This window comes from Excalfactoria chinensis, chromosome 5, assembly GCF_039878825.1.
Source record: "Excalfactoria chinensis isolate bCotChi1 chromosome 5, bCotChi1.hap2, whole genome shotgun sequence".
Taxonomy (NCBI): domain Eukaryota; kingdom Metazoa; phylum Chordata; class Aves; order Galliformes; family Phasianidae; genus Excalfactoria; species Excalfactoria chinensis.
This window is the reverse complement of record NC_092829.1, coordinates 17,990,652-18,016,725: the sequence shown is the minus strand read 5'-3', so window position 1 is coordinate 18,016,725 and position 26,074 is coordinate 17,990,652. Positions and strand designations below refer to the sequence as shown.

The following is a 26,074-nucleotide window of genomic DNA, read 5'->3' as shown; positions in this document are numbered from 1 at the left end:
TTTCACTCCCTGCAACAAATTTCTAGATCCCTCTTGCCTAGTTTCCAACACTGGCTTTCAACAAACAGTTCTTGAAAAGTTGCTGTAGGCAATGTGCTATATTGATATCAGTGCAAATTGCTAAGGAATGAAGAATACAAGGGCACAGAGAAGAGACATTCAAGGTAAATAGCACTACGTGTGGTGTAATCTGCTATGGAACTTGAAGGGAGAAGATGTTCTTGTGGATTAAGGAAACAGTGGAAGGCTTGAACTATGTTCAGCTGAGGTCCTTTTGTTACAAGGTAAAAACTTAATGCTATCTTAGCTTTTAATATTAATATTAATTTTTTGTTGTTTGAGAGGTTCAGACTTTTATTTCAGTTAGGATTTTTTGGGCTGGATTTCTTAATGTTTGGAAAAGGCTATACATTTTTATATGGCAGGTGATAGGAAAGGGCAAAGTGGTATCCAAAAATGTACAGGCTGTGAAATTTTGCAGCTTCACTTCAACAAAGCAGTGACTTCAAAATTAACTATCTAGGGCTTTCCAGCACTATGTGAAAATATCACACCACCTATGTATAGATACCATAATGGCCACTAAGTGTAGCTCATACATTTGGCTAACTTTAATCTGAACATTCTGAATCAATTACAATACATAACCAGCACGAATTACTGCTGATTTTATCCCACATGTTCAATTGCTCCCACGTGAAAGTGATGAAGAATCTTTGCCTTAGGCAGAAAAATTTTGCATGGGATATTGTGAACGAAACTAAGGAGGCAACATGTATCAAGAAGGTAGCTATTATGAGCACTATTGGTTACACTGTAATTGTTCCAAGTTGAATGTAAAAGTGGCAGCCACAAGAGGGAGGCAGGAGTACTTGAATGACAATATAGTAACGAAGAAAACAGAGAAGGGTCTTTTCCGAATATGCCTCTCCGTGCTAAAATCATGCAGTAGCAGTTACTGAGAGCAATGACTGTCAGATGTAAGTTCTGTAAAAGTAGGTTCATAATATTTAATATGTTAAATGATCAACGTATGCTGAAAATAATACATCTTTTAATTAAACCTGAAAAATAGCTAAGAAATCACTATGTAACAAGCTGAAACTGATTTTCCAGTGAATTCTGCAGGATAGAACAGTCTCCATGCTATCAGGGATTTGTTTCAAATGCATATAGTTGTGTTATTGCTGGGCTACAATACAGAAGGGTCTTTTTATTTCAGAAAGAATACTTTTTATTACATCAGTTCTTAAAACAAACAAAACAAAAACCAGCAGAAGATTGCATTTAAACACTTGTATTTCCTTAGAACCACAACAAAGAAATAAAGAACTATTATTATCTACTACAAACTACTTCCAATGTGGAGAAGAACTTGTAGGTTCACCATTCTCAGTGGAGAAGTGTATACCTGGAGGTAGAGAGCAGATCTGGACTCTAGTTCCTGCTCTATGACTATTTCCACAATTAAATGGAATTATAGTATCACAAAATTGTTTGAGTTGAAAGCGACACTTAAAGGTTCAGCTCCCCTGAAATGAACTGGCACACATACAGCTAGATCAGATTATGTAGAGCCCAGCCCAACCTGATCATGACTGTCTCCAGGGGTGGGACATCCATCACCTCTCTGGGCAACTTATGCCAGTGCTTCACCACCCATATCATAAAAAAAACCTTCTTCATTATATACAACCTAAACTTTCCGTCTTTTAGTTTGAAGCCATTTCCCCTTGTCCAATCACCTTGCTAAAGAATCTGCCCTTTCCTTCTTAGAGCTCCCCTTTAGATACTGAATAGCCACTCTCAGGTCTCCCCCAAGCCTCCTCTTTTCCAGACCTCTCTCAGATTGTCCTGGTAAGGGAGGTGTTCCATCCCTTGGATTGTTTTTGTGGCCCTCCTCTAAATTTTCTTAACAGCTTCAGAAATTGTGATGAAGGATTGACGAACCCAGACTGTACCCTGAACACTTGAAATCTTTGCTCACTCTTACTCTATTTTGAACTGCTTTCATCTCTGGCTGTCAATCCCGTCCTGCCAGCTTGTCTCAAGACAAGGAGGAAAAGAGAACCAAAAGCCTCTTGCACAGTGCCCTAAATATTGTGCAAGTTTATAAAGCACACTGCATATTCTGGACACAACAGCAGGTGAAACTTCTCAGGAGAGAGGATGCAGAATGCTTGGCTTGAAATTTTGTCTGTTTGGTTGTGTAAGGTAGATTGAGACATGCAAATTCAAACCCTTTGTCTGAAAGTGTGGTCCAATGCTTTTTGAACTCTGGCAGTTTGGGGCTCTGCCCACTGTCCAGAGGACCCTGTTCCAATGCCTACTGCCCTCCAGTGAAGAATCTTTCCCTACCACCCAGCCTGATCACCACCTGATGCAGCTCCATGCCATTCCTTTGTGCCCTATTGCTGTTACCTGAGACCAGAGCTCAGTACTACCCCCCCACTCCCTGAGAAGCCATGAGGCCTCCACTCAACCTGCTCTACTCTGGGCTGAAAAGACTGTGGGATGTTGGAGATATTCAAAGTGTCTCATGAATACAAAACTAAACTCAGTCTTTAGGTAGGTCTGAGTCCTACTATTCATGAACAGTCAAAACCATGACAAAAGCATGAATAGTAGGACTCAGACCTACCTAAAGACTGAGTTTAATGGCAGAAAAGTCATAGGCCACAGCTTTTTTGTGGTTCAGTTCCAAATCAAATTATACTTATCCAAAAGCCATCTAGTATTTCATAAAATTTATGCTGTTGTTGTTGTTATTATTATTATTATTGTGGCCCATTTTTTTTCATTTGTTCCTATAATCAGCATTTGCAGACTGGGATTCTCCAAGTCACAGTTTTGGGTAGATTCAGGCTTGTCCCAGGACATCATAAGGTATTAACACATTTTTCTCTGATGAGATGGTAACTTCAGCACATTCTGTTTTGCCACCCGCACTCCCCTGGTCATTTCTCTCATACCAGCTGTCACTTCCTGAATGCCAGGGACAATCACTGTTCCTGTGCAAAGGATAGCTAGAACAGCTTGGGGAGAAAATAAAACAATCCTGTCGACTGATGCAGTTCAAAAGAGATTTTGATTCAACTAAAGGTGGGGATAGAAAAAGCTGTCTCTAATCATCTCTTGGTTTAAATCTGTCTGCAGTTTTCATTTTGTTTCTCTTGACCAGAAGACAGAACTCCCCTACAGTTCTGCCTGCATCTGTGAGCTGATTTGGAGCTTTCCCAATTTATTCCCTTTCAATCTAAATACTCTGAACAGGCTGCACTCTGATATGTTTCTCAGCCTCTACAAAGAGAAGTAGATCTTTCTTTTTTTCTGTTCATTCATAGAGAAACATTTACAGAGGAGGTTCTCCCCCTTAGAAAAATACTTTCAGCTGCATCCACAATGTATTCATCCCATGCCTTCAGAAATTCTTCAGGCTACATTACTTGTTCCAGGTTTATCTATAGTCCATGGGGTGGCAGCAGCCTTCTGCACCATGGAAGGACCAGCCCACCCCAATCACTGCACTGCACTAGAGTATGTATCTGCCATTGGGGTTGGATTGTGGCTCCTCAGTGTAGCTACTGGAACTGCTGCAGCCACTCCTCTCCATCAGATTAGGTTCCATCAGTCAGGATTGAAAAAGAAACTTTTCATAGCTGGTGTTTGAAACACAGTGCCAACTACTTTATTTATTTATTTTAATGGTTGTTTGTATTAAGCTTCTAATGCTGTGGCACAGAACTGCTGCAGCAAGATTCTGGATGAGAAACAATGGGCTCCTTCTCTATCTTTTGCTTTTCTTCAGCTAACCTTCAGCAGTTTTTTGACTAGTAAGTTTCTGCATATCTGAATTAGATGGTGAGGGCAGCCATGGCAGCTGTGAGCACTGGGGGAAAACTGTGATGTCTTTTCCCTCCGAATTGTGCTATCTCATTCTAAGGATGTCTTTTGTTTGGGTACACTTTGTGCAGGCACTCTGACATCTCCATCTCTTGTAGGGCAATATTTTGGCTCATCTTGAAGGACTGAATTATTGCTGAAGAACTTTAAGTCGCATGTTTTCAAACTTTCTTATTTTTATATAACTCTTCCATTTATAATCCATTTGGCAGATTGTGAAGCTATGATGGTTAATCTAATGCTGCACTCCCAATGTAATATTATCATTTCCTAATGCCAGTGAGTATCTGAGAAACAATAAATAAAGTGTTATTGCTAGCAATCCCAGAACTTTCTTATTTAACTTTCCTCCTTTCTTATGGCCGACCTAATCTACTCTTGAATAATGAACATGAGGAATCATTCCCTGTGTGCCCCCATTTTCTTATACTATAAAATAACTGGCATATTAACTGTGCGCTGTACTGAGACATACAATGGGCTCAGCAAAAATCTAAGAATCCCTTACAATGGGTGTCTGATTTTCTTCAGTCAATGAGTCTGTCCAGCTCTTCAATCCAACTCAGGGAGTGCTTTTGAGAAAGTGACTAAGAGAGAAGTGGAAAAATGTATTAAATGATATACAGCTTATTTAAATTTGAAAGAAAACAGAGAATCATAGCAGAGGACTCTTTAAATTGTTTTGAAGTTATCCTTGTTCTTGTTTTGCAGAAATATATTCTGATCACAGGAAGATCCCATTCATGGCTTTATTGTTTAAGTGTAAAAGTTTAAGAGATCTGCTAAGCAGATGTTTCAATTGTCAATTACTTTGCTTCAGGACATCTTCATGGAAAATGCTGGACTGTCTCCTATGATCTGTTGAAAGGTTCAAGCTCTAGACCTGATTTATTTCATTTGCAGTCTATCTTTCAGTATAGGTGATCAAATCCATTCAAAAGACTTTATTTTCCTCCTCCAAATTTAAGAAGATTGGTATCGAGTTACCAGGACACATAGCACATGCTACATACAATTTCAAATTCAGAGTGAAAATGTGGATATGCTGTTTCATCTTAACATTTATTTAAGTTTTCCCTTAGTTTAAACAAAACATTACATCCCATTTCAACCCCTAAAATCAAAAGGAAAAAACAACAACAACAAACAAACAAACACCACTTCTATAACATTAACCAGTGTATAGACTTTCTCATTTTACAGAATAAAAAGGTGGGAACATGTTACAAAATAATTATCAAACCAATCAATGTCAATAGTGCAAAGAATGGACTGCAAGTAGAGGGAGAGAGGGAGGGAAAGAAGGACGGATAGTTGGATGGATGGGTAGACGGCTGAACAAAACAAGAAGGCTAGGATCAGTGACAATTCCCTCTCCAACAACTCATGATGTAGAAATTATTTCAATGGCAGAAGAGGGCAAGTACTTCATCAATAAGTAATATGCATTCTACACTGACCAGTTCTGGAGATGAGTACGGCTATAAAAACAAGTTGCCAAAAATTACGGAAAGGAAATTTTCAAGCTCTTGAACAGAAGTGAGCTATCAGGGCCTTGATTATTCAAGGACAGAAGGAAATTACTGAGTTTCATACAAGCAACAGACAGAATAATTACCTCAGGCTGAACTTTGTACACCTTTAATGTTGGTCTTTTGCAAGAAATTGCTCTCAGTTCTGAAGGGTGAATGACCAAGAGAAAAAAGAGGAATCATGGACAGGTACACCAAAAGGACTTGGGTGTCTTGCCAAGTAAATATGTCAGCCAGCAACCCACCAGGAAAGGTCAATTATTTCTGTGATGTTTCTTATGATACTGTTGCAATGATGAAACTACAATCTGTCTCCTTCAGAGAATGACTAAATTTGAGTCTAAAATTAAAGGACAAAAATATCATTGGTTAGTTACAGCATTTCTCAGCTGAATTCACCCATTTTCCTTTGCTAACAGAGTATGCATATAGTTAATGAATTCAAGAGGAATTCACTAAAATTAGCTCAGCTGCCCGGAGATGATCTTCATTTTTACCCCCTGTGATCAAAGACTGATTCAGCTAATTTTTCTAGGCAAAATTCCCTGCAATACCTCAAGTACCACAGCACAAAATGAAGCAAAGTCATAATGAAAAAATAGGCAGTTCAAAGTGGGAATATTTTCAGGGAGTAAATGTATGCTTACCTTGAAGGCACATTTCCTGCATGGAACATTTTTAGTACTACAAAGCTTTCAAATAGACCAAAGACAGTGATTATATCTTTATCAAAAGGACTGTTATACTGAAAATATTCAAAGAAATTCTTCCCTAAGTTTAAAAAAAAATAATAAAAATTGCTCTACAGTCCTTTCTTATAGTTAGTAATTTCTGCTACTCTAAAACAGATGAAGCCCTTAGTTCTTTTCCCCTCACCTCCAACAACAGTCTGTCTAAATTACTGCTCTATCCCTACAGTTCACATACATGAAGTTCATATGTTGAAGAATTAGCACAGCTTAATTAAGCAAGAACAGTGACAGCCTCAGCAGTGGCACTTAGGAGCTCAGTGTTCAGACGCTCAGTGCTTATAACGGGTCCAGATTGAAAAGATCTTCGAGTGGTGCCACTTGATGATACCAACATTATATTTTCTGAAGATTTTGGTTGTTAGTGTTCTTTTGAAAAATCAAACTAGTTATACTAGTGTTTCAATGGGAACTGTGATCACAAATATGATCTTTTGAAACTCTGTGTGAGGATTTCACATCTCAAAAATTCATACTCTAGAAAAATCCAGTGCCAAGAACATCACAAAGATGTGCCCCAGAGATCAAAATGGATTAAAATAGCTTTTTTACAGACCTCAACACTCCACCAGTTTTGGCTGCATAACTCCTGCAGTCTTGGAAGAGATTCTTCTGTCATTCAACTAACTATGGAAGAGAGATTAGCTTCAGGCCCATACTCTTCATTCTTTAACTTTTAATTGAAAAAGATAAATAAATAAATAATCAGTGATGAAGAAGTAGAGAAATGAAGTAAATCCAGAATACTCTGTTATGTCAATTTGTCAGCTTTCAGGGGCTGAAATAGTTTATGGTGAAAGTATGACAGATTGGTAAGTGAAAATCTTTTTTTTTTTTTTTTACCCCTTTCATTAAAGAATACAACATATTCCTTTTCTTATTTGCTATTTCATGTTTGTATTTTTAAGGGATGGGGGAAAAATGAAGAAATTCAGACACTGAGTGTCTGAATGCAGTTTGTCCACAGAACATCTCATGCTTTCTCAGCAACATTTCAGAACACATTCAGTTTCAACTTGCTGGGTTTCTTGCTGGTCATTTTCAGAAACTGCACACTAGGAGTGTATTGGTTATTAATATACAGACGGTAACAAATGTACAGAAGGTATAAGTAAATATAAGTAAAGGAAAACTCACCAATGGTGGTGCCTTGGCTGAAGAAGCTGGGGCAGTCCTCACTGGTGAGCGATCTCCAAGAGATACTGCTTCAGTGGGAGTCAGCCCTTAAATGAGGTCTCAGAGGGGATGGAGTCGAGTTCCACCCCTCCCGGGAGCACAGCTACATCACTCTCACCTGTGCTCCCGCAGCTGACCCCATACTTGCCTCAGCTGATTAATCAGAGGTTCAGGCTGTGATTACCAATCTCCCATACAGGGAGCTACAGTAAAAAAACAGGAAAAATACCAAGAAGTTCTTTGAAGGCCTCTGAAACATAAAGCAGTAACAGAGCTGAGAATCAGTCATGAATTCAGCTCCATGCTGCCAGTTGTTTCACAACCTATATACACTGTTATTTAATAAATAATTCTTGACACTTTATCAGTAATTTTCATCCATGTATCTCCAAATGTTTTGTGAAATTTAATACCATTTTTCCCTTTATTGAGAGATGACTGAAAATTTAGTATTAACTGGCAGGCTCAGAGAAGCTCTCTGGGCTTCAGTAAGATTACATGCTTATTATCAAGAAGTCCTAGTAGGACTGAGATTTGATATATTTACAGCAGTGTACATTTGCCAGAGGTTATGTGGCAACATGGCTGTGTAAATATTTATCACTAGGCATTTAAAAAAAAAAAAAAAAGGCATAAAAAAGCATTTAGAAGTTCCCTACAGTTTGTTTTATATTCTACCACTGCCAGTTACGGGGTCAGTATAATTAATCTCATGCTTTATTCGGGACCTTAACACTGCAGTGATTTTTACTGGAGTCATACTGAAAGTAGTAAGCCAGGAGTGAATAGTAATTTTCTGTTATATGAAACATAAAATAAAATAAACCTACAAAATTATAAACAAGCTTTCGTTTTAATTCATTCAAATACGCTGCCAAGGCGTTCCAAATCTGTGCTTTTAAAGTCAGTAGTAATCTTTCAAAAGATAAATTATTTAATAAATTACTTTTTTTTTTTTTTTTTACATTAAAAATTACCTTACTCCAGAAGCCTCCATGATGGAAGCTTGTTTCCAATTTTTCAAAACATGATTTTGGGTCTCAGTTAGCTGGGATTTTACAAAGATAGCTGCAGAAAAATTACTTATGTTGTAGGTTACAGATAGAAAATGAAAGCAATATTGTGCGGCAAACAAGGATAGTCTTCCAAGGAGTTTGGGGAAGTCAAAAAAACCTTGTAAAAGTAATACTGTTCTCACATTTTTTATAACCATCTGCCTTATCCTTTCAAGAAATCATAAAATAAAATAAAATCATAACCCAATGTATTTCCCTTAAATATCTTTCTATTTAGGAATGATCTAATTTTACAGAACTCCCTTCAGTATAACCTCTACTATAACACAATCCCTGTTACTAGCAGCTGTAACCCCGTTCAGTCAAAATAACAGGACAGCCCTGACTAGCACATGAAAATTCTAAGAAACTGCAGAAGGTTTCTTACATACTGTCCATAACCCATGAAAATGTGCACAGTGACAGCATAGTTCAGAGAACAAGGCAGGAAAGGATAAACAGAAGAATGGTTACATGTTTAGCTATGCTGCCAGTAGTTTGTTTGCTTGATGTTTACTACATTTAACATGTAGAGTTTGTTGATTCTCCATGATTCTCAGGGTTTTCAATTTGTTGATGACTTCAGAAATGAAACTTGTTTCATTTCACGGTTTCACTTGATGCTCCCTGGGTTTTATTTGGTAGTTCAGAAGGAAGTGAATCTGCTGATGACCAAACCAACATACAGGAAAAATGCCTATTGCAGGAGGGCAAGATTGCGAGATGAAGAGTGCTTTCAGATTTGGCTGTGATGGTGGCATGTTCAGTGCAGAACCCAGATAGTGAAGAAGCACAAAAGGCAGGCTTGACTATAAAGCGACTCATCCTGTCAATATACCAAATGTATTGGAGATAAGTACTTTAATTGTTCCAGCCCATGGGTCCACTCCAAACAAATTACTCGTGACCTTCTTCTCAAGACACATGTAATTACAGGAAAAAATAAAACTCTTCAAAGCATTATTTTAAAAGTAATACTCCATACTTTCAAAAGACAGATACCAAAATACGTAAGTCCTTTCTTCCAAGCCTTTTAGTTTGACCAAACGTCTTGGGACCTGAACACTGATATTCCTTCACTGTATGGCACATTCACTGAGATTTGCAGTATCTTCTCCCTTCAGATCCTCACTCAGGCTTTTTTTCTGCTCTATTTCTACCTGGCAGAGGAAAAAGAACATTGATAATGAGAATAAATAAATAAATGAATAAATAAATAAATAAATAAATAAATAGAAAAAACCTTAGTGGTCACCACTCAGATGATGCAAGTCTTAGTAAAATGAGAGGATTGTAAAGAGTAATAGATGGAGGAGGGAAATATAGATTTGATTTACTGTAAGTGTTTTAAGTCAAATCCAAACAATTTTATGATTCAACTGGGTCATAACAGTTCCTGGAAGAAAAAACATCACAAAGAGAATAGGTCTCATTTTTCATTCATCTCCAGCCCCATTTGTATTTTGTATCCAAATCCAGAGCAAAATCTGCAGAGTATAGGTGGCTTTTTACATGACAGCAGAAGACTAGTCTCAGTTTCAAACTCTGCAAAGCAACTGACTAAAGCAAAGAGATTCATTTGCAAAAGGCATGCCCATATCTTTTTTCTAAATTTCAATTCCTCCAAAAATTCAGGGACAATCAAATGTTTAATTCTTAGAAGGGATAGTTAGGAAGATCAAATATAATCTCTGGGGAATTTCAGATACTACTAAAAATGTAATAACATTTCACATTAAAAATATTTGCCACAAGAATCTTTTCATTATCTCCCATCATTGCTCTTACAGAAGGCAGGTAGAATGCCTATTTGTCTGCTGAGTGATCATCTACCATGCAAGTCTGTCATACTGAGATTCTTGGCAGGCATACATATTGTGTATTTTCCCATCTGTTCATCTCCTTAGGGCAGGCAGAAAAAAAAAAAACTATAAGCACAGAAGCAATGTGATCCTTTTGTCTGCTGTAGTACTCCTGCTGTAAAACTCCCACTGTAGAAAAAGTCCCTGTTCACACTCCTAGTTTATCAGCTTCTCCCCAGGAACTGGTTGTATGCATGCTCTTTCACAAAGCCACTGCAAGCAGTGTTAGTATATTTTCACTGAGCCATAATCCACACCTTGTCTGCCGTGAATCTGCAGGTTGCACATGGGGAGCCACAGTACAGAGCTTGACATGTATCAAATTCCCATTTTTTTGCCTACACTTTTCAAGACAATAAAGTATGTGAAGTAACCATGGTGACTGACAAATGCTCATTTTTACCTTGTAACTGTAGTGTGCTGAATAGTTGACCCACTTTCTCACACCAGTCTTGTCCTCAACAGAGATGGACCGAACAGTGGCTTTGGATGCAGAAGTAGTGGGCATGTCAAATTCCACATCTACATGGCGGACAAAACTGGAAGGCACTTCCCGGTCAGAGCCAAGCTCTAGGTGACAGAAGAAGCAGTGTGGATGGCCAGAAGCTGAAAAAAGAGAGCAAACAGACATGAAAGTTGTCTTGCTTTGTTGAGAGAAGATTGCATCGAGGTAAAAGCAACATCATGAAGCAGCAAGAAACTGAGAATCAGCCTGGGCGAACTACTTTGCACCAAATGTTAGGATCTTATCTGTTTTAATGCTCCATATGCTGGAGTTCCAGTTCAGTTTAATTAGTCAGAGTAAATAAATTAAATGAACTGCAAAAAAAATGACAGTCAATCAGTCCAATTTGCTTTCAGTGGGTGAAAATTCAAGCTGTAAATCAACCACTGTAGGTAAGGATATATTTCCTCTTCTTATTACCTCAGTCTATGTAACATGATAAGAACACTGTGGAATATCCCTCTAAAATATGCACTGATAGTAAGTAAAGGTAGATTTGGCAGATATTTCATAGTTATTTTTGAAACGGTTATCCCCATTTATTTTGAAAGCAAACATACTGGATAACATTAAACTTTCCTGGGTTCGAAAAGCATATTTGTTCACATCTTGGAAGTAACAATTTATTTGTCATTCTTACCCTCCAAAAGATAGCCAGTCATTAAAGATGGAAAGGTGAGAAACCAGCCATGTTTAGCTCTGTCATCAGTAACTGATAACTTTTGCTATTATATTCTTCCCTTTGTTTTGCTGGACAGCAGAAATGTTTAAAAAAATGAAGTAGGAACTGCTAGCTATGTTAAGTTGGCTGTATTTCTGACTGCTACCAACCCCCTAAGCTCTTGAGCAAGCCATTTAGGTTCTGTGCCTCAATGAGGATGAGAACATTCACAGCCACTTTGGGATTTCTGACTGAGGGGATCCCATTATAAATTTGTTTTATAAAAAACAAAACAAAACAAAACAAAAAGAAAACCAATCCCAAGCTCAGTAAATAATATTCCCCTCCCAGTGCAAAGCACAGCAGCCCTAGTTCTGGTAACTGCTAGATATGGCCTACACTGCATTTTCTCCTAACTTCATTTTCTGGAATGACTGAACAATTTGGGCGGAAATTCAATTTAAAAATTTCCCCAAACTTAGGATGTAATATTTCAGCCTACATTGTTAACCTGTAGCAGAACTGGACACAAGGCTCCGAAGTGCAGAATGTCCAGGTTCCTTAATAAGAGGGCTGTCTACCTGTCCTACTTACGTTACAGGAAAGCTGATCAAGGCAGAGAACCTTCAGAAAAGCTTACAGTTGTAGTTTAGTGCTAGAAATAACCTGATTCCATGAAATATTTAGCTTTGCTGAATTAATTCAAATAGTAAGAAATATCCAAATTTTTTAAAATTATCATTATCTCCCAGTGCACTACATGATGTTATGATGTGGAACACCAGTAACCAAAAATCATAAAACCATGACATTCACTTTACAATGGAATTATTCGATTATTTAATTTATTCCAGCAAAAATACCAACTACCAAAAAGGACCATGCACAATGCTGAGACAAATACAGAAGTTATTAATGTAAACCAGATCAGCATGGTAGACAGTCAAGCGAACAGATTATGAGAGCAACTCCTCCTCCAAAAGAAATACCGAGTACATCAGTGTTCATCAGTAACCTGAGGTACACAATGGACAACTTCTGTGCACCTTGTGTGTGCTCAGCAGGCTCACTCAGAGCTACCTCTGCAACAGACAAATGCACTTTTCTAATAAAATCAGGAGGAAATCACCAGACTGATTCTCCTCTGAGCCTTCTGCTTCCTTGTGCTACCAGCATTCCATTCTGACTATTGTGGACCTCCTAAAGTAACTCATGGAGACACTTGGCTTACTGTGATTGGAGGGAATCTGTTCCAAAGCCCTCTGATGTCCTAACATGTTTGCATTACAGGATTTAATTTACTGCAGAGGGTGCAGCAGGCAGCATGCTGGGGACCCTCAACCAAACTGGACCCAAGTTCATCCAGATCCCCACTCAGAGGCTGCAGCCTTAACCCATTCCAGGAATGTTTTCCCATGACTGGTGGCTGGTGGATATTTTCCTAACATTCTGCTGGTGGGTTAATAAAAAACAGAAACATTTGGAGCCCAGACTGCTGCACGTGAAACTCTGCAAGACCTTTCTTTGTCAAATGTTGTGATTGTGTTAGATGTGAATAAGAGAAAGGCAGTAACATTTACCAAGTTACTTTATAAGTGATTTCAGCAATATGCTCAGTAAAATGCAATCCACATTAGTTTTCTAGGTCAAATTATAGTCAGAGTACACACAGTCCATTATTTGTCATACACTTTTTGACTTCTAGTCAGAAGCAGACGCTTTGTCTACAGAATAATACAGACAGTGCTGATAACAAGTTCCTACAGTGAGAGTGCAAAGGGCCCCATCCCATTAGGATGCACAAAGAGAAAACATTTACTTAAGATGGTGAAACCACTGAGATAACCCTTACCAAGCCATTCTGCAGCCAGTGTACAGGCAGTGAGCATAGGACAGACCCACTCTGCATCCTCAGCTCTGCAGAGCTGGCACTCAGGGCAGGGAACCACTCTTGAGTGGTTCCATGTACACCCCTCTTTGTTTGCCACATACTCTTGAGTAAGGAAAGCCATGGAATGAGTACTGTCAAGAAATGTAAATAGCCCTTGAGAGCCAAGGTCAGAATTAAGCTACACTTAACCTATCCTGTCATCACTTTGGGATTCCCTCCCTCTCATATACCCCATGTGTCCTTGCCAAGGCAGTGCTTGCAAGGCCCTTCCTTTCCCTGAAATTACATCTGGCCTGACCGGAGGAGTGAGGACACTCTCTTCCTTTCAGGATGTAAACAAATACTACAGCCCTGTGTACTGCACTGTGACACTGACAGATAGGTGCTTTGTGGCAGGGCGCCAGCAGCAGTGCTGAGTGTGATTCATTTCCCTCTGACACAGGGCATGTGTAATGAAGCCTCACATTGGGAGGGACAAGATAAAGGAAGCAAGAGCCACGGATAAACATTTTGCCTTGCAGCTGCAGTGGGTAAGAGAGCATTGCCTTGCAGCAGACAACAGAGCCAGGAGTTCTGCTTCTCCTGGTTTGCTACAGGCATCTTCCATGATTGTGTTAAAGTCTGGTGGCTTATATTTTCCCAGCAGAAACATCGGTATGGTGTGATGAGATCTTTGGAGAGGAGATGCTACAGAAGGCCCAGTTTCACAGGATCTCATTCCCAGAGCTTATACAGATGGCATAGTGAGATTTCCCTCACAAGCAGGTTGTTGCTCATATACAGCCTGAGGTTAGTTTTTCACTGCAAGATTTCATGAGTTCCCAAGCTCTCTCTCTTATGTCTTACACCAAAGAATACAAGGAGTCCTCACTTTTGTCTGTGATATCCCTCCGAATTTGTAGCCTATGGTGTAACATGGTGTTCCTGGGCTGAAATGTGATCCAAAAGCTTAGAAAACATGGATCAAAGTTTTGCTAACTGCAAACACAACACTGCAGTCTAAACTTGGGATAAACGACTATACTTAGAAAGTGCCAGATCTGGTCCAACACTGAACTTTTTTCAGGAAACACCAAACACAGAAACCCACTTAGTCTCACAGCTGCATTACTGCAGCATCAATACTAAAAAATATGTACACATTTTAAAAAGTCTAAGTGAGAAAAATCAAGAAGTAGAGTTCACTGAACATAAAAAACAAACCTGATTTATCTTGGTTTTATAGCCCAGGATGAAGAATTGGAAGTGGAACAAATAGCAGTGATGGCCAAAGCGAACAGTAACTTGCACATGTTATTTGAATGTTTAATTATTAACAATTTAGAAGAAATTAAAAGACTTGTGGATTTTATGTTGGTATTTTTTCTTTGAGATTATGCTGCATTTACCTGTCTGCACTGATCACAGAAGAATAGCCACAACTAGTAATTACAAAAAGATCTTCGTAATAGTTACACTACACCTTCTGCTCTCTTACAATTTCCCACTCCAAACACTAAGTATTAACTGCAGTGTATGTCAAAATACATAGCAGTGGCCAGTATGTTTGCATGGCAATGGTGATGAATGGAAATGAATGAAATACAAATCACATGTGTTAGAACTACAGCACATGACTTGTTATTCAGTCACGTAGCATAATATCTTGCCTTTGGAAGTCAACTGAGAAAGCCTTGCTTCCAATGACAGTGCTAAACACACAGAGGTGTTTGATGCGGAAATTCCATAGTGCACTCATAAAACTGAGAAAGAAGGCATATTTTTGCATCTGGAAAGCCCCAATTGTTTTTTATCTTTACCAGTGTTGGCAGGACAATTAAAACTACTGCAATGAAGGGCAGATAAATGCTGTGTGTAACCATCTGATGTCCTTCAGTACATTGCAAAGAATTATTTATCTCACCATGTAAACGTGGTATTTCCTGTCTTCCAAAGCACATAAATTCTTTAAGTTTAGTCCTGTAGAGATGGTATGCACAACTCACCTGAGTTTTTGTCAGGCAGTCGGTTTATTCTCCATACAATGGAATTAAAGGCATGCTCATATTTGGCAGTTCCCAAAGTAACTCTCATGACTGGCTCAGAACCAGACAGACTGGTTGATCCAAAAGTAGCCCCCTTGTTCACCTTGGCTTTCAAAGATTTCTCCCCCAGGACACTTTCCCGGCGGAAGTTCTTCACCCACTCATTTGGTACTGGGTAGCGGATCATAACATTTTCACAAGGGACCTGAGTTAAAGGGTCACGATTAGAAGAGAATGCAGTGGACATCATCAGCCAGCTCTGCACCTCCACTTCAGCACCATTGATGCTGGCTGCAGTCCTCAGTGTGAAAGGCAAAGTTTTCTCAGAAAAAACAGTTCTGAATCTCATCAGTTCAAATCGGCAAGCATCCAAGGGGTTAAACAGGATAATACGAGAGTTATTAAACATGTCCTCATCCACACATGAATGGAACCGACAGCTGTATAATTTAATCCACTTTGTGGTAGTAGTGGGCATAATGTCTTGCCTTGCAACTATTTCATTCCCTTTGATTAGGATATCGTTAAGGCCCAGTCTGCATTCTGCCAGGCCTGAAAGGAAGCTGAGAACATATATATGGGTCAGCACACTGTGCTGGAGAATCACACTGTCTCCTTTGGCTAAAATGCCATGAAACTCATCCCTGACATCAACAGTGATTTCTTCTTCTTGATAGTTTAGTCCCACTGTGCTCAGATCTGTTGATGAGGTTGGCAAGTTCATCAGCGTGTCTTGCACAGCACTGATGAAGCTTAGGAAGTCCTGATAATCTGTAGTCCCAAGTTTGATGATTTGCTCTCTCTCTGCTGTGTGAGCAATGGCTGGTTTTGGCTGATACTTCTTCTTCTCCTTGTAGGTTGTGCGATCCAACCGCACACTGTGTATCCTTCCATTCTCATCGTAGTTCTGGAGTTTGCGCTCTGAAATCTCATGATTGATTTCAAGTTTGAATTCACGGAAAGGTTTCTCCAGTCCTTTCTCGTAGAAAAGCTGAATGTATCCACTATCGGTCAGCTTCACATATATTGGTCCCCAGTGCCTGGATGACATAATATTCTTCTTCTCCGGGATTCTGAGCATCATTGGCCATCCATCCTTTGGCTGTGACGGTGCCAGGTTAAATAAAGTGGCATCTGGATCATATGGCATTGTGGGGTCATCATCAGGCAAGGTAGGGCTGCTCACATAATCTGGGTCTCCAATCTGGAGTTGCTTCAGCTGTTCCACAGCATCTGCATGAGTTACACTTTTGTGTGCCTCCTGGAAACTGATGGTATCGGATTCATGATGGAGAATAATGAGGGAGTCTCTTTGGCTTTTGCTTGGAACAGTGGAAACAGAAGAGTTTTTGGAACGCCTGTCTCGCTCCTCAAAGAATGAACTGAATGGATTAATGGGTGAGGGTTGGACATCTCGAAGAGACTCATCCAAAAAAGGATTAGTAGCACTCCATGGTGGTGTTTCAAGAGAAGGCAACTTGGTTAAAGAGGATAGATCCAGTTTTTGAATTTTGGAGAGGTCACCCAATGTGCTTTTGGGGCGTTCTCTTTTCTTAAATGACGCAGCGAGGTTAAAGTTAACATCTGGAGCCTGTGTTTCTGGAGGTGAGGTGTCTGTTTTCAAAGGAGAAAGGTTCTGTGGTGAACAACTGATTTCATTGTCATCAAAAGTCACCCAGCTGGGAAAGCGAACTGTGGTTGGGGCAGCAGAATGCCCATTCATGGAGGTGTTGTTCAGCTGCCAGTTGACAGCCTCCATATCTACCTCTTCATCTTCTTGGAAAGATGAGGAACTGTCTTTAAAAAAAAACAAAAGAGGGGAGGGGAGGAAATTTCAGCTAATGATTCTGAAATTATCTAGTTCTCTGCACTAAAAGAAAAGCACTGTCTGCAAAATAGCATGCTCAGGAAAGGCCTATTCACACGCTGTGAAGATAGAAGAAACTTGGATAACATTCTGAAGAACATGGCAAGAATTTACAAAGAAATCGATACAGACACTTTTAAATAGGCAGTTGAACAACAAAAAAGGGAAGCAGGAAGAACTACAGAAGAAATGACAGCAATGGTTGTATCTCTTAGCTCTGATTCCAACATAATGAGCTAAGAAAAAAAAAAAGTACCATAAAAGGTGCTTACGTGGCATTTTTATCCTAGCTGTGTTTAGAAGAGATGTTTTGTAGCTTACAGGGTGGGAAACTATCTGCCAATCCAGAGATGTCTGAAAAATCTCTTGGAGAATCTCTGGTCTAGGAATGTACATTTGGATAAAGAAAAATATATTTTTGGCTTGTATTATGGGAGCTGTCCTCAAACCTCTGCCAGAACAAGGCTCCTTTGACCACTTTCTCTTGACTGCCAAGACATTTCCCCAGAACCCAGCACTGTACTGTGCCATTTTAATCCCAGCTCTTTCTGGAGGAAATAACTACAACATTAATAAGGTGTTTTCCAAAATGAACATCATTTTTTCAGCATGCAGAGATTACAGGGTTTTCTTCCCACTGTGCTGATGAATGAAAGTATTAAAATCTGTGGCGTTTGTGCCTTTTACTTCTAATAAATATACAGATTATGTTTTACACAACAGTTCTTCAGCAAAAATAGTCCTGTGATAAGAACATCAGAGTTTCTCAAGAACATGACTCTTGTCTGCTTGCAGTTATGATTTTTTCTTTTCCTGTATTTTAGCTTTAGAATTGCAGAAACCAAGCATTACTCAAAAAGCAAAATATTAGCACTTATGGCAAATTTTAAAGGGGCAGATGAGCCAGAATCCTTTATAGCTCATATAAAAACCAGATAGAATTCACTTTACAAAATTTCTTTCTAAACTGAAGAAGTTATAAAGTAAACCCTTTTCTTACTTTGTGTTTGTTTTAGTTGAGAAACTTAGAAATACTACAGAAGCATTAAATAAAGATGGTTTTGTAAATGTAAGCATTTGTGTAACTTTATTTTTTATAAACTGTTATTTGAATTGATACATGAAAGTGTAAGATTAAGAAAGCGAAATAATCTTTCTTTCTCAAAGTAAATTCAAAAGTATATTCTTCTCTTGCCAAAGAACCATATGGTGAGTTCACAAATATTTGAAGATAACAAGCATAGTTCATGAAAGACAGTTTTTCAGCTTTGTCAGTGAGAGTATGACTAATAGCAGCGAGGATAAAAATAACAGTATGATAATGCAACTAAGTATTCAAAGAAACTTTCTGAGAACTAGATGAAATAGTCTGTATATCTCAAGAGATATTCTGACTTCTGTGGAAAGAAAAATATCTCATGGTGAAAAATCCTGATGTTGCTAGGGGATAGCTTAGACGAGTATTTGAAGTTTTTCTCATCTTGACTTTTGGTGAGTTCCTCAACATAGATGACAATGTTTAAAATGCAAGTGTCTTTCCTGGAAGCACACTAATTGTTCTGGGAGAGGTCACTTATGAAAACAATTCCTTAGATGAACAGCTAAGCTCATTTACTACTTTGCTTCCATAAGTGTTTTAAAAATTCCTTTCTAGAAAATAAAATCAAGAAGATGACTTAATGAACAGTCTTGCGCCCTGAGAGTTGTTCCTGACTGAGAAGGATTCAATCTGACTTTAAAAAGACTTTGATAGGTGTTTATTTAGTAGAATTAAAACATCTTTAATTTGTCTGATCTTGTCAGATTCTAATCTGAAAGGTTGCTGCAGCCTAGCTACACAACACAGCAGGAAGGAGATGAGGACAGTAGTTCTATGTCCCTATATGTATCTCCTATACTGCTCTGCTCAAATTCTCTCACCTAAGTAGTGCCTCCAACCAGCACCGTCTGTACCTCATTACATGCATACATGAGCATCATGACCAAGCCATTAAATAACCAGGAAACTTATAATTCCTGGTGAACAATAAAATGCCATGTTTAATTGTACCATTTATTTATTTATTTATTTTTCCACCAAAAGGCTTCCTAATGTTCTGTTGGCTTTACAAGTGTTCAGCAGCAAAATGCTTAATCATTTCTATTTGATAAACTGGAAAACTGTACTGAATGGACATAGAACACTTCACTATGCAGCCTGCTGAAAGAAGGCATTAGTCCTCTTTATTGTTTTGTCTTATCATTTTTCCATTTAAACTCTTTTGGCCCAAATTACCACACAGTATCACCTTACTTATGCCCGGGGGAAAGGCACACAGCCAGCTGCTAAAGGATGTTGATACCTTGCAAACTGTTTATGATAGAAACTATGCCCCACAAGTAAGAAGATTTGAAGGTGTGACAGATCTATTGAAAAGCCCGATAAAACTACTACGTTAAAAAATATATCTGAGCAAAAGCCCAGTTTTTTAAATCTATTTTGCCTCTTGATAGTAACTTGCTTGGAGCAAATCTAAATAATCTAAATAAAGATTATGTCACTTATGTTGAACTTTATCTGAACTGATTATGCTTATTTCACAAAGAATAGAGTATAAGCGTGCAAATATCACATAAGCTGGATAGAAACCTGTAAGCTTGTTCATTAAATACTTCTGCTCTTTCACTGCACTTGTGAAGAGTTTGCTGCATGCTATGAAAGCTAGCTTCTGCAAGCTTTCCTGTTTATCGCAGCTCTGTTAATGGTAGTGAATCACTGCTGCAGACATCAGTCTAAATTTTTCTAACAATTTTGCTGAACAAGGCTACAGTAGAAAAATACCATGGAATTTATCTATTAAAATCTGCAACTCAAAGAACCACAGCTGTCTTGCCAATGGGAAGTTAATGTTTATTTGCACAGAGAATGTCCCTGAGAGGATAACAGTTATTACCTCCATATGCTTCCTGTGTAGCTCTGCTATCAATCAGTGCTGATAGCATTTAGGGGGTACTCGGAAATGCTCTCTACCAACCTGCATGACATTTTCTTTCCATGAGATTCAGAACAGACTTTGGAAACAGGAAAAGAGGCAGTTGCCTCTTCTCAGGTTAGGGCAATGAGGGGCAGAAAGCCCAGAATCCTTTGAGCACAAACACCCAGCAGGCTGGAAGGTATGACAGCTCTGAAAGTGATGCCTCCTATTTTATTATGCTGGCCAACAATCTGGTTCTCCAGCTTTCTGAACTGTCAGTTAAATAAGTTATATTTTTAACTTCATGATTTACAGCACAACTAAGAGGTATTTCAGAACAATAATCACCAGCTATGTAACTGGCAGGCACAAGGTAAAGCCACTGACCTGCTTCATGTGGTTCCCTTTCTTATTCCTCCTCCTTCCACTTAAAAGGCTTCTCAGATTATGTTGAATGGATCCATCACCATATTTTCACTATGCTTTGTCACATCCTATTGAGACATCTGTTTGAACTCGAGTATTTAAATGTAGGCTATGCAAATTGGTGATTTAACCTAGTGGAGTTCTGTCCCAAATCTTCAGTGGTTCTAATACAAAATACTGAAGAACTTGTTCCCAGCAGTGGGCTAATGAATACTTAAACACAATTCCTGTTGCTTGGCTAACTACTGCAAATTCATCAAAAGTCCCCAAATAAGTTTAATTATCTGTAGTTTCAAAGACGTTATGCCATAGAGATTCCAGTACTATTTAAAACACGATTAATTTCATCTATGCTCAATTAACTGTATGAATCTCTAATCTTTATGAGAATTGCTATTCTTCATTTTAAATGTAAGCCATCATGCAGACACTATACTGAAGAAGAAACAGAAGCAAATTCTGTCTCAGCCTTTCACAGCTAGATTGCAGCAGACCTAATACTGCAAGCAAGCTGTTGAAAAGAACTGTCTTTCATACCCCATCCCGAAGGACTCTAGAGGTCAGCATAGTTTCTGCAAACTTTGTTGATGTTTTGACATTTTCTTATCATTCTACAACTATAGGAACTTACAGATTTGTGGGAGGTAAAACCACATTTCAGATTCCTACTGTGCTTCCTTGCTTTCCATTTTTTGCCCTGTGTCTCCTTCACTGACACTGACTCTTGCAACTGGAGAGGGAAGAGAACATCTTCCAGCATCTGAGCCTGACCTGACTATGAGATGTACAGGTACCAGAAATTCAGTGAGCCCAGAATTCAATCAGAGTCCTGCCATTATGTCTGCAGTAAGGCAAATGATCAAGGTAACAAAATGAATTTACAACTTAGAATATTCCTGCATGATATAATCTAATAATATTCACTATTTAATTTACATTATATTTACTGAGTAGTTCAACTCAAACATTTCAGATATGATATGAAATAACTGGAACAGTATTTTAATAACTCAAAACCTACACACAGGTAGCTCCCCTTTTTCTTGTACAGATGTCTTTGCTGTTACCTGCTCTCAGCTATCCCTGTAGCTTAGTACAAGTTTCATACAAATCCTGCAGCCTGTAGGTAATCAGAATGGGCATGTCTAGCCTTGAAACGAAATCATATCTATAACATACCTCGCACAAAACTGGTATATTAGGTATCTACAGCAGATGTATCTATAGTTAGAAAATGAATTTTCCAAATATATTGTTCAGGTTTTAGCCTGAAAACACTTAGAACCTGTACACTCTTAGAAAGAACTACAGCGAAGAATGAAATCACAGTCTATCTGGAAATCACCTAAACACTGTAACAAAGATCATTTTGAAATAAAAGTGCCTGTGTGCCCGGGGCCACAGCAAGCAAGACAGGTGGAGTCTCCAATTAATACATTTATCACTTCAACAGCAAATTCCATACTAGACATAGATCACAGGAACAGTGTCAAAGGCTTTGCTGAAGTCTAGGTAGACTATGTCAACAGCCTTTTCCTCATCTACCAGGCACATGACTCAATCACAGAAGGAGATCAGGTTGGTCAAGGAGGACCTGCCTTTCATGAACCCAGGCTGGCTAAGCCTGATCCCCTGGTTGTCCTGCAGATGCAGTGTGAGCTCACTTAATCTGCAAGTCACAGAAGACTTGGTCAGAGCTTTGAGGAAATTGATAGAGCTTTCTGTCAGGTAGGAATCATATGATGACATTTTAAAGTTAGGGGTTAGTTTCTCAAACTCCGGTTCATGCAAAAGGTTCCAAGAAACTGTGAAACACTTAAATATGAACTCTGATCTTGGTATTGGTATTTCCTTAAACAAGAAACCAAGTCAGTTTCTTCATACAGCAGAACAAAAAAGTAGCTAAAAGTGCTAAGTATAAGCATTTACATTAACAATAAAACTATTTACTAATGTAGATTTCTATTAGCTTAAACTTTTGGGATTCATTAGAGGAAAAAACTGAAGGTGGAAGACAAAGGTGGTGGAAGGGTCTAACTCTTTCAAGAAATAAAATAAATAGTATACACTGCTTTTCTGCGTCACTGCATTAACTGGATTTATTTCAAGCCAGCATCCAACTTCCCTGAACATTTTTCCTTGCTTGCCATTGTTCTCTGTCTCCTTAAGCAAAATCACACAGACAACTGCATTTAAAGAGGTGCTTTCCCAAAGATTTAAAATCTTTATATAAAATTGCACATGACTATTGGCTATCAAACTAGATAGCAAAAATTAAGTATTCTAAAATTTTAACTTTTAAAAGAGAACAAAACTTTTCTAGAGACAATAGGAGACATTATGTACTCCAGGAAAAAGCATTATTTATTTATCCCTTGAAAGCAGCTTCCTTCGTGTTTTGTTCATTTGTTTGGTTTTAAAGTTATGAAGGTTACCTTATAGACAGAAAGTGCAGTTCTTCTCTTACATGTGAAACAGTGGTAGGGAATGACCCTAAAAATTTTTACTGGAAGAGAGGCTTTAAATTTTAAATCATTCTGAGAGACACAGATCTAGAAAACACATGCATTTCCTTTAGCTCAGTTCATGTGCTTCCATCAGCTGGCCAGAAGGTGGTACATTAAGACTAATGTAACTTGAGGAAGTCTTTAAGATTTTTGCAAGATTTGGGAAAGACACGATGCCTGTTTGAAGAGTTCACGTTATATATGTGGCATAAGATTATTAGTGTGTAACTGGGCATCATGTGAACCAGGTTGTGATCAGATCTCAGGCAAGTGGTAAAGAAAACATTTTGGAAGAAAAAAAAAAAAAAAAAAAAAAAAAAAAAAAAAAAGCTTGTTTTTTCTATTAAATAAACACAATACACTCATAAAGCAAACATCTTAGCAACTAAGCATACATGCGTGATTCATAAACTATCACAGAACAACTTCATATCCACCCTTGAAGACACAGCATAGATACGACACATATTTTTACCAGCAGGTCATCTAACTTCATTCTCAGCAAGGTGTGCCCTGTTCAGAGGATACCGAGACTACGGCTACACCCCAGTCTTAGCCATTATTACTACCTGTGGAATACTTAAGCTCCCAATTTGGCTAGTATATATGAGAAAGTGCAGAACAGAGCTGGGAAATATAAAGCCAAACCTGTTCCAGCAGACAGATCAATATGAGAATGTCAGGTTATCTGGAGAAGAATGAATCCCTCCATGCCATCTTTCATCCAAAAGGAGAAAAAAAGAAATGAGAACAGAGGAAGAGATACTCATGACATTTTTTAAATGCAGTTCATGTCGAAGTATGTTAGCTATGATAAGTGACGACAGTTTGCCTCCGAATGTACTTTGGACTTTTCGTTTATCCAGAGGTCTACTTCCCTCTCTGAGTTTAACCTCAGCAGCACATGAGAATATACGTCAGTAGTACAACTGCTGCTGAGATGAGACGGTAGAACTCATGGATTGATACTCCAAGAGAAATTAAAGAAAGGGAAATGCTACTGGTAGCCCAAATACATTAGTTCTTGGGATAATGTTTTGGGAAGTTTGTGGCATTTGGAAAGCTGAACAAATCCCAAGTCAGTACTAAAAATGACAGTCCCACTCCATTTTGGAGGAGTCAACAGCAGCATGCTCTCTTTTGTAAAGAGCACATACATAACTCTCTCATATGCAGAAAATAAGGTATGTCAATCTGTCATAATATGATAAACAATATGTGATGGACTAGAAACAAGCAATGGAGTTTTGCAAACCTTCTTTGGTTTCATTCTCAGTGCTTGAGATAGTACCATGGGGGGTAAACTAATTTGGCAGCTAATGGATCCTCCCAGAGATTGGGGTCCCACTAAGCAACATAACTTCTGACTGCAAAGCAACACACTGTGCTCTTATTCATAGAGTTACAGGTCCATAAGGCAGCTGTACTACAGTAAAAAGCATAGGTGGCTGGCTCTGTTAAATAAACACAAGAAATGTTTCCAAACACATAGGAAAACTGGAGTCCAGAGACCACTAAGTGCATTGGACATCTGAAACAGTTTCAACAGTTTATAAACTGTACTGGTAGCAGCCACACATAGTAACACCAGTTGAGGACAATTTGGTTGTCAGTGTGAAACAGCTGCCTGATCTCTGAATTTTAGCTGGGCAGTTTCTGCATTACTGAAGCCAACAGCAACCCAACAATCTGCCCCACCTTGTACTGATTCTGCACCAAAAAAAAAGTCACAGGGATGTCAAATACATGGGTGCGCAATTCCCTAGTTACAAAAATGAACAGTTATGTTTCTGTCTGCATTGAATTTTGGAGGAGACAGGATGAGGTAAGTCAGGGAGAAAAGGTATGTATCTTGCCTAATGACTGTTATAAAAAGATTTAAAAGTAAAACTTAGTATGAAATACAAAGACTTAAATCTCTTTACTGCAGGGGAAAGAAGACTAAAGGGAAAAAGAAGAGAAAAAAACAGACATTTGTATTTTACATCTTCACAATGTGTTGCCCAACACTTCTGGCTCCCCTCAAAGCTTAAAAATAGTAGCACTAACTTCCTGATTCCTGCCCCAAAGGCATTTCCCAGGATCAAGTTTTATATCATATCAAGTCAGCAGCTCAGATTCTGTCTGCCAGATTTGTCTGCATATCTCAAGTTATCTGGGCAAGAGGTAGACCCATATTTATACACCACTGTTACCCTGAGCGATATCAGAATGATTTACAAGATATGCCATTGCTGTTCCTTACAAAAGAAAAAAAGAACAACAAAAACAAAAAGACTCATTTCCTTATTTCTAATCCAAAGCTCTGTGTAAACTTAAACTTCAGCTGCATGTTTTAATAGTTTAATTACCTGATTAACTGTGAAGACAGACTTGTTCCATAAATGGTGGTCCCATTAAGCAACATGACCACTGGCTGCAAAGCAACACACTCTGATCTCATCCATATCCACAGACAACATAGCTGATAGAGAGCTGAAGTTATCAGTGCTCCTCTTCTTCCTGACGCTGATGCTAGCATTTCTTCCCCTTGTAGCTTGTTATGTAAACATTTTTGTTTTGTTTTAAAGTTCCGGAAAAGACATGTAACTGAGGGTAGCCAGTTTTTCCCCTGCCAAGACTGACCTAGTAATAACTGGAGAAAAACTGATCCTAGTTAGAAAGAATATCTTCTATCAGGTTTTGATACTGATGGTTTGGAAATTATCATATGAATTACTGAGTTTAAAAACAGTCATTTTTGAATGCATCTGCCTTGAAAAATGTTGGAACACTAAAAATTGTAATCTGGAAGTCATGTTATTATACAAAAACATAATACATAAAACATTCCTACAATTACATTAGAAAAAAACAACCAAACTATTTCACATCTCATTTTGCTTCAAGTAGACAGCAAGGAGCAGGACAAAGAAAGGCGTGAGACACTGAGATGAAGTGGTAAGGTAGTGGGAGAAAATTA

The 26,074-nt window shown here is 38.5% G+C and overlaps 1 protein-coding gene across 3 annotated transcripts in view; it reads right to left on the bottom strand.

Annotated features, from left to right (window-relative positions):
• Positions 1-1,042: 1,042 nt before the first annotated feature.
• Positions 1,043-26,074, bottom strand: part of STON2 (stonin 2) — a 67,727-nt gene continuing 42,695 nt past the window's right edge. For 2 of the 3 annotated variants that reach the window (XM_072339307.1, XM_072339308.1), the window contains 3 exons: positions 15,320-17,155; positions 10,681-10,883; positions 1,043-9,575 (listed from right to left, as the gene is read on the bottom strand). In XM_072339307.1, coding sequence (XP_072195408.1) covers positions 9,492-9,575; positions 10,681-10,883; positions 15,320-17,155 — 2,123 coding nt within the window. In that variant the 3' untranslated portion in view covers positions 1,043-9,491. The remainder of the gene's footprint in view (positions 9,576-10,680; positions 10,884-15,319; positions 17,156-26,074) is intronic. The other variant, XR_011903914.1, reaches the window with a different exon arrangement.